The 9,986-nt window shown below is 39.5% G+C and overlaps 1 protein-coding gene across 2 annotated transcripts in view; it reads right to left on the minus strand.

The window, feature by feature from the left end:
* Positions 1-8: 8 nt before the first annotated feature.
* LOC106870054 (zinc finger protein 235) overlaps positions 9-9,986 on the minus strand; it is a 17,631-nt gene continuing 7,653 nt past the window's right edge. For both annotated transcript variants that reach the window (XM_052972955.1, XM_014916024.2), the window contains exon 2: positions 9-5,993. In XM_052972955.1, the coding sequence (XP_052828915.1) occupies positions 2,267-4,633 (2,367 nt within the window). In that variant the 5' untranslated portion in view covers positions 4,634-5,993 and the 3' untranslated portion in view covers positions 9-2,266. The remainder of the gene's footprint in view (positions 5,994-9,986) is intronic.

The following is a 9,986-nucleotide window of genomic DNA, read 5'->3' on the forward strand; positions in this document are numbered from 1 at the left end:
ATATACGACATGCTTCTTTCAGTTTCCATCTACCACATCCACTCAGAAGGCTTTGGTCGGCCCGAGGCTATAGTAGAAGACACTTGCTCAAGGTACCACAAAGTGGGAATGAACTCAGAATCACGTGGTTGGGGTTGGGAAGCAAGCTACTTACTACACAGCCACTCCTGCACCTACACATATTTCTATATATTCATATACATACAAAAAACAATGGACTTTAGATAGCTTCTATCAAGCAAATCCACTCACAAGATTTTGGTTGGCCTGGGGCTACAGAAGGGCACTTTAAAATCTTATGGTACCACATAATGTAACTGAACCTGAAACCATGTGGCTACAAAGGGAACTTCTTAACTACCCACCTATGCCTGCACCACATCATTACTATCACTATTATTATTATTATTATTATTATTATTATTATTGAGTGAGAGAGCAGCCCATTATACCCATCATGACTACCCGTCTGATAAGGGTACACCAGGCACATGCATCACAACCATATGTGCATAACAAGGTGATTTTATATCAAGATAAACAGCGCATGACCTTACAGGTGGGGTCCAGTTAGAATTTTCTTCGGGTTCAGTACCCCATCCCACTCAAACGGTCCTTCAATAAGGGCTGTTTAAGGATGTTGAAAGAAACACCTATATTTCCAGAGGTGAATTATTCAAACCCCAAAGAATTCCTCTCAACACATGGCTATTATGTTCCCCCACTACTTCTGCTCATGATCAGAGATGCACATATCGTCATCCACTAAGGGACATGCTCAACTGGTTAAGGTCAAACAACTGACAAGCAAATCTGTGGTATCAAGCAGAATATTTGCTGTAGCCCATCTTTTTATTATTATCATTATTAGTAATATTATTATTATTATTATTACTACTACTGCTACTACTTCTACAGTTATGACTACTAGTTATACTGCTGCTGTGAGTGTCCTTGTGTTGGTGTAGATTGATGGTGATGTGGTGGATTGGATGGTTTGCCAGAGTGTCTGAATTTCAGTTGTATGGTTGCACAAGTGACAACAGTTCAAATCCTGACAAATCAAACTTGGTCTTTATATATATATATATATATATATATGTACATATACATAAATATATATATTTATTTTTGCATACATAAATATATATATATATATATATATATATGGAGAGCGAGAATATCACTGAGGAGTGGGGAGAGGAGATGGATGTTGCAGGTGGGGAGAAGAGGTTGATGGTAGAGTGGAGAGAGGATGGGGTTGGTTGGCATTGATTAAATATATACCAGTAATATACTGGTTGTCACTATACAGAACTGCCCTCGTTCTTCGAGACAGAAATTTGCATCATCATCATCACCGTCATCGCCGTCGTCGTCATCATCATCATCATCATCATCAACATTAACAACATTGTCATCATCACAATCATTATTATTATTATTACTATTATTATTATGCTTGCTGTTGTGTTGTGAAGATCATCATCATCATCATCATCACTATGATTAACATTATTATTACTGTGATTATTATTAATATTATTATTATTTATAATAGTAATCTCATTGTTGTTGGCTTTGTGCCACACTAAGGAATCATCGTCCTCATTATTATTATTATTATTATTATTATTATCATCATCATCGTTTTTCAATTTTTTTTCCCTTTATTTGCAGTTTTTGTAAAAATTCTTGTTTTCTTTCCTAGTTCATGTTCCTGTGTCTGTCAGTCACCCCACCTCACCCACCACCACCTCCACCACACCCCACACTGCACCCACCACCCCCACACCCGTGTGTCACCATAAACTGTCCATACTCCAGCATCAGCAGTCGTAACTAATCGATGCACGACCCTACACTGTACCTGCGGTGTGCTGCTGTTGTTGTTGTTATTGTTTAACCCAAGGTGACCCTGGATCCAGCAAAACTATGATCAGAAACCTTTCAACCACAACACTCTTTGTCATTTCTTTTTTTAACAGTCTATCTAGGACTACATCAGTCAATATGTCCTTCCTTCCTCTGCTTTTTTTTTTGTTGTTTTCTTTTTATAAAATGAGTGTGATTTGAGGGAAGGATCTACTGCTATTTTTAGCAGGTTGAGTCACCACACTGAGGTACTTTCATTTGCCCAAAGGTGGTGAGTTGTGGGGCAGCATGGGATGTTGTGTCATGGGACACAGTGTAATGTAGTGTTGTGTCATGGTGTGTCAGGGTGTGACATTGGCTGTTTACAGGGTTGTCCCAGCCCCATGTCACATTAGTGATTATACCCAGAGAGGAGATTTAGGGCACTGTAAAGCACCTCCCCCGTGCTCGTGTGTTTGCACTTCTTCAGGGTAGTTTTCTGGGAGAGGACCTTCTTACAGATGTCGTAGGTCAACATCTTCATGTCGGTGGGAAGGATTGCTTCCTGTTTCTTAGGGAACAGGTTGTCTGATGACTGGAAACCGAATTCTTTCTTGCAGACGTCGGCGCCGAACCCCATCAGCCCTCCCCCTCCGTCTGTCACTCCACACATCGACGGCAACGATGACGACAACGATGACGACAGCAGCGGCGTCGAGAGCGACGTGGAGGGCGAGACTAGCTGCAACGACGTCAGCGAGTTCTGCGTGAGGTTATGCAAGTGATGCTTGTGGTGGTGGTGGTGGTGATGGTGGTGGTGATGATGATGCTGTCCCGAGCTGTGGTTACTGCATTGATGATGATGATTGTGATGGAGGTGATGATTGTGGCTGTTGTTGTTGTTGTTGTTGTTACTGTTCAGGTGGTGATTGTGGTGTGGTTGCTCCTGACAACTGGGGCAACTACAGCTGTTACTAGCACAGCTGTTGCTTGTACAACTGCTGTTGCTGCTGCAGCTGTTGCTGGTGCAACTGTTGTTGCTGCTGCTGCAGCTGTTGCTGGCGCAGCTGTTGCTGCTGGTACAGCTCGTGCTGCTGCAGTTGCCACTGCTGTTGCTGCAGTCGCATCTGCTACTGCACTCTGCTATTCCATCATTGCTGTCCTCCTCAACTTTAATCCCTAACTGCACACCACGACACCTCTCACACACACCACAACTGCAAGTGCAACTGGATGCACTGCAGCATCGGTTATACATCGAAACGGGAGAGTTGGTGGTGTTGTTGTTGTTGTTGTGGAGATGTTCGGAATCATTCATGTGCGATCGTCCATCACTGCAACTGTCATTACTATTGCTGCTGTTGCTTATGTTACTATGATGACTGTGAGCGCCACCGTTATGTGTGCGCTCGTGGTTGTTCAGGTGTGATCGCTGTGCAAACGCCTTTGAACACAAGCTGCACTTGTAGGGTGCCTCCCCTGTGTGCGTTCTTTGGTGGTTCTTCAAGTGTCCACGTTGGGTAAATGATTTTGAACACCTCAAACACGTAAATGGCTTCTCCCCGGTATGGATACGTTCGTGGTTGTTTAAGTGGTCCCTCTGAGCAAATGCTTTCGTACAGTATCGGCAACGGTAAGGTTTCTCGCCCGTATGTGTCCTCGCATGATTCTGAAGGTGCACCTTCTGTGCAAAATGCTTCGGACACACAGGGCAAAGGAATGGCTTCTCTCCAGTGTGTGTTCGCTCGTGTATGACTAGGTGTGCACGGTGTGAGAAGAGCTTGCCACAATGAAGACACGAGTGCTGTTTGCCGTTCCAGTGCGCACGCTCGTGGTTACGCAGATTGGCACGTCGCGAGAATGCTTTACGGCAGAGATGGCACTTGAAGGCTTTCGAGTCTGTCCTTTCGGTTTTCACGACTGTCTGACCACCACCACCACCACCACCACCAATACTATCACTGCTACTCACACTACCACTCATCCAGCCCATTGCTATTCTCTCTTTTAAATCACAACCTATCCAGCTGTTAGTGATATTATTGTTACAGTTCAGGTGATTGTTGTTGTTTAAGTGGTTATCCTTGTCCAACCAGCTCTCCCTGACTGCACCGAGGCCATTCAGGCTGGCCTCATCACACAACGAATCCTCATTGATATTATTACCAACGTTCAGAAAACAGCTTCTGTCCTTACTGTCGTCTGGGCCTAAACCCATACCATCGACACAGTCACTAGAAATAGTGGTAGTAGTAGTAGTAGTAGTAGAAGTAGTAGAAATAGAAGAAGTAATAGTAGTAGTAGTAGTAATAGCAGAACTATTTGTAGTAGCTGCAGTTGTAGTTGTAACATTAGCAGTGGTGGTGGTGGTAGAGCTGACAGCAATGTGGTTAACATGATTGACATTATTGTTGTTGTTGTTGTTGTGGTGGTGGTGGTGGTGGCTGTTGTTGTTGATGTTGTTGTTGCCGGCACTGTTGCTGCTTTTGCTCGGCTTCTCATTATGATGGCTGTCGTTGGTAACGAGGCTTTTACCAGTGAGGCTATGGTTGATCGTGTAGCTATCATTCGCGATGGGAAACACCGATTTTTCTTCCTTCGGTTTCACGGCGCCGCTGCTGCCACCGCTGCAGTAGTTGCTCGTTTGCTGCAGCTGCTGGTGGTAAAGTTCATTCTGGGGGAAGACAGGCTGATCACATATCAAACGGCTGCTATCAATGCTGAATTCCAGGTTGAAGTCATTTCCCATGTTACCATACAGGGAATGCACAGAAAACATGGTAATGCCGATGTCAAATGATCCTTCACCAAATGGCCTTCTTCAAACAGCGTTTCTTCGTTATTCGTTCATTTGTTTGTTTCCTTAATTGACTATTTTTTTCATATAATAATTTCTATGTCTTCACATTTAATTACGTTTCTGTTTTTTCAAAACTGTTCTTCTTTGTTTTTTTTTTCTCTTCTCTCTCGCTCTCTCTCTATTTTTTCTCTTTCTTTTCTCAGCACAACCAAAGAATTATGATATACTGAAAATATAATTCCAAAGAATTTCTTTAACAAAGTCACATTCCATAAAATGTAAGAATGGTCTTAAAATCATTTTTGTTTCTTTCCAAATATATATATATATATATATAAATATATATACATACACGCACATGCATGTATATATATATATATATATATGTAATAGGTATGTATGTATATATGTAACTACAACAAAAATAAGCCTTTCTCACATGGGTTTACTCCATTGTCACTCAATTTCTCCAGTTTTAAAATATCTTTTTGTAATTTTCTTAAAAGTTATTCCAGAAACTTCTACTGAAGAATAGATATTTCTTGTGAATATCTTAAATATTTTCTGTTATTAATTTTGTAGATTTCAAAAAAATAACGCAAAAAAAAAACAAAAACTATCAAACCGGTTTGGACCAGTCAGTTCCAGTCAGAACACACCTGACATGTTTCACAAATATCTTATTTCTCTGTTGACATTTCGTCCGTTACAAACCAAACTTCTACAATTCCTCAGTAGACTCACAGTGCTGTATTTTGAAATGGCAGCAAATCTCACCAGTGGGTACATGCGCATCTGGCAGCTGTTGGTATGCACTCAATCAGACTTCAAGGTTGTTTAAAGAAGAAAGATTAGTAAGATAATTCTTCAGGTCTTCAAAATACTAAGTCTTTTGGCTTGCCATTCTTCCTAATTACTAGGTCTCCATATAAATACGTATATTTATACACACACACACATATATATATATATATATATATATCTGTAGAGAAATTTAAGGTTTGTCTTCTGTATTTTTGGTAAAAGCCTCCTAAATTCAATTGGATTACAAAAATATGCTTCTTTTAAACTAATGTCATTATTACTTTTTTTTTCTTTTCTTGGATTAGCCAATCAAAAGTTATATATATATGTTGTTATGACCAGCCAATCAAATGCTATGGTATACTGGAATTAGCCAATCAAATGTTGCATTGTACTGTGACTAGCCAATCAAATGCAATATTCCAGCATTCTGCTCGGAGAGATACATTTTGTTATTTTGTCTTGTTTTCTAATCTTCCTGGGACAGTTTTCTCCTCCTCCAACTTGAAATATTTTTGAATTTCTTCAGATCCTCCTGGAATGAATAGAAGAAAAATTAGTCAAAAAGTGTCAAATACCAAACTGCACATTTCAAAATGCACACACACACACACAGAGGTTTATATGAACATACATGTTTATACACACACAAACACAGATTGATTTTCCATTTGTCATTCTGTTTACATTATTTCTCAAAATATTGATTTCAAATTTTGGCATAAGGCCAGTAATACTGAGAGGAGGGGTAAGTTAATTCGATCAACCCCAGTGTACAACTGGTACTTATTTTATGAACCCTGAAAGGATGAAACACAAAGTCAACCTTGATGGAATTTGAACTCAGAACATAAAGATGGATAAAATACTGCCAAGAATTTTGCCTGGTGTGCTTCATGATTTTACCAGTTCAAAGCCTTATATTATATCTCATAATATTAATTACTTGTTGATTACTTGGTCAGAATGCCATATATAGAATACCTCTCCCTTCTCCTCTCATTGTCTGCTGTTGTTACTACATTCCCTCCTATACAATTATTTCTAATAATTCACCTTCTCTACCTTCAGTTCATAGTATTACAGTATTGCTACCTCTCTATCTCTGATTTCAGTTACTACAACTTCAATTTTCTATGTCAAAAGCTTTTAAATTTTACTGTAGTGTATAATATTATTTTGCCCACGACTTGAATGTGGCCAATGCCAGAGAAGCTTAAAGATCTATTGAACAGTGATAGATTTCAGAAAAGTACAAAAACATTGATGGAAAAGTATATGTGTGTGTGTGTGTGTGTGTGTGTGTGTGTGTGTGTGTGTGTGTGTGTGTGTGTGTGTGTTTGTCCCCCAACATCACTTGACAACTGATGCTGGTGTGTTTACGTCCCCGTAACTTAGCGGTTCGGCAAAAGAGACCGATAGAATAAGTACTAGGCTTACAAAGAATAAGTCCTGGGATTGATTTGCTCAACTAAAGGCGGTGCTCCAGCATGGCCGCAGTCAAAAGACTGAAACAAGAAAAAGAGTAAAAGAGGGTAACTGTTACAACAGTAAAGGAGACACCTTAGAGAGAATTAATTTCAGAGATATCAAGTTGCAGGACCAGGTCTTGAAAGTTGCAGGAACAATTAATGCCCAACTAATTAGGAAGAGAGCTAACCTAGGTAAGATGCAGTTTGGTTTTCATGCCAGGGAGAAGCATTTAACCAAAAATAAAATGCTGCACTTGGCATTTGTTGACATGGAGAAAGCCTTTGATAGGTTCCCTTGCTCTGCCATCTTGGAAACATCTGAGGAAACTAAGGGTAGACAAAGGGTTTGTGAGAGTTGTTCAAGCTACATACAGTGATGTTGCCAGTCAGGTGAGTGTTAGCGACAAGTACTGTCAGAAATTCATTGTGTAGGTAGAGGTCCACCAGGGTTTGGTTCTTAGTTCTTTTAGTCCTCCAGACCATAATAAAGGAGTTTAAAACTGGATAACCATAGGAACTGGTACATGCTGATTACTTTGTTCATATAGCTGAACCTGGAGCAGAATTAGAAAAGAATGTCCCAGGGGTTCCAGGTGTGGGAGCAAAACCTGGAATCGAAGGGCTTCAAAGTTGATTCAACAAAAAATTGAAGTATTATTATCAGGGAGACGTTTGTGTTTGAGAAATGGAAAAGTAGTTCTGTACAATGTATGAAGTGCAAGCTTTGGAAATCCAAGAAATGCAATGGAATAGCAGGAAGATCAACTGAGAAAGTGGATTTCGTACTTGGTTGATGCTTAGAAGCAATAAACGCTAAGGACGCATGGGCAATAGATACCCTTGAATGCCTAGAAAGCGCTTTCTAAGAGATAGTGTCAGTTACCTCCATAGTCTAATTGGCAAACAGGGTGGATGCTTTGTAAGTATAGGGGACAAAGTATGAACAGGGTGCAATAAACTGTTGCTAACAAAAGGCCTCTCTCTTAGATTGAAAAGTAGACTGTATGATGCTTGTGTAGAAACTGAAATGATAGATGGAAGTGAGACATGAGTCCTAAGTGTAGAGGAATTACAAAGACTAGAAAGAAATAAAGCTAATGTGCTCCATTGGATGTGCAATGTCAGTGTGCATGAATGACAAAGTGCAAATGTGTTGTGTTAACAACAAACAAGACGAGGACAAATATCCGTCAAATGTAAAGAATGTAAATAATTCCTCATCTCTGAAATACAGAACTGCAGAATTAACAGTGGTAGTAGTAGTAGTGATGATAATGATGATGTTGATGATGATGATGATGATGGTGGTGGTGGTGGTGGAGGAGGAGGTAGTGGTGGTGGTGGTGGTAGTGGTGATAATGGTGGTGGTGGTAGTGATAATGATGATGATGATGATATACAATCATCATTATTTCAACATCTACTTTTCCATACTTGCATGGATCAGACAACATTTGTTGAGGTAGATTCTCACCTGTTCAAAAGGTAATATTTTATCCTTGTCTTGACATATTTTCACAGATGATTGCAAATAAATAACACCACACACACACACACATAACAAGCTTCCACACAGTTTTCTTTTGCTAAATCCCCTCACAAGACCTTAGCTGACATTTGTTAACCCAGGGCCAGAGCATAAGGCACTTACCCAAGGTGGTGTACAGTTAAACTGAACCCCAAACCCCAGGGTTGCAAAGCAAATTCCTCCCCCCCACACACACACACTTTCAGCATTTACCAATGGCTTGCTACTTTCACTTTCCCTGGCAGATATGGGGAGACAACTGTGTTAGTTACTTAAGGAGCATTATGCTGGAAAGAAAGAGGCAACAGCATTGGCCTCACACTCATTGATAATATCTCAAAAGTACCCAAGAGAGTTTTACAAAAGTTAGGTCAATACAGGGTTATTTTAAACATGATGCAGTATGGATGCTCCATTTTGTGACCATCCCATCTTATTGTGTATTGTAAGTCAATACCTCCCTACTTTTTTTTTAAGATGGTAGAGTGGAAGTTGAGGAAATTTAGTTGATATTTCTAGTAAGTTAAGTAAATGTGCAGGGGCTCCTTCATTGATACAAGATGCAGTTTATTTTTGTGCCAAGGTGTTGTTCCATAGATTTTTTGTGTAAATGTTGTTCCATAGATTGACTAGGTGTTGTACTATAAATTTTGTGTCTTCGTGTTGTACCATAGATAATGTGATTGGGTGTTATGTGATGGGTTAAGAAGTGCATGACAGAAGAGATGTGACAGTGTAGGTGTTAGATAGGTCAGCAAGTACGTGACACAAGGGATGTAACACACAGATGTTACATAGATTAATAACAACATAATACAAAAGACGTGATACAGCAATGTTACATAGGTAAGCAACTACATCATACAAGAGATGTAACAAAGATTTTACATAGGTTAATAACTACAAAATACAGATGTGACACAATGATGTTACATAGGGGACAGTGATGGTGTCGACTGGATGCTTTTTAAGTGGCATCAGCACTGGTAGGGTCACCAAGTAACTTACAAGACAAGGAATTTTGAGAAAGGAGGGGGGTATCTTGTGTCAGATGATGAAAGGTTAGGATGTGACAGAGAGGCAGAAACAGGTGTCTTGCTGCAGAAGAGGTAAATGGTTACCCAGGCTGAAAGAGAAGGAGAGAGAGAGAGAGAGAGGAAGTGAGAGAAAAAGAGAGAGGGAGAGGAATAGAGTGTGGTTATCACAGAAAGCTCCTCTAACAGACATGACTATCAGACTACATAGCAATACAATACAGAGAAGTGTAATGTAGGGTATCGATGCAACTGAAATCGACAAGATTCAGTCAAATGAAGTTACTCCATGAGGAATATATAAACCATAAAATGTCAGCAGGTCTATAATATATATACATATACACACACACACACACACAAACATATATATATACATATATAGATATAGATATATATGTATACATATATATATGTATATATTTATATATACATATATATTTATACACACACATATATATATATATATATATATATATATATATATATATATA

The sequence above is a fragment of the Octopus bimaculoides genome, chromosome 14, assembly GCF_001194135.2.
Source record: "Octopus bimaculoides isolate UCB-OBI-ISO-001 chromosome 14, ASM119413v2, whole genome shotgun sequence".
NCBI classification, from domain to species: domain Eukaryota; kingdom Metazoa; phylum Mollusca; class Cephalopoda; order Octopoda; family Octopodidae; genus Octopus; species Octopus bimaculoides.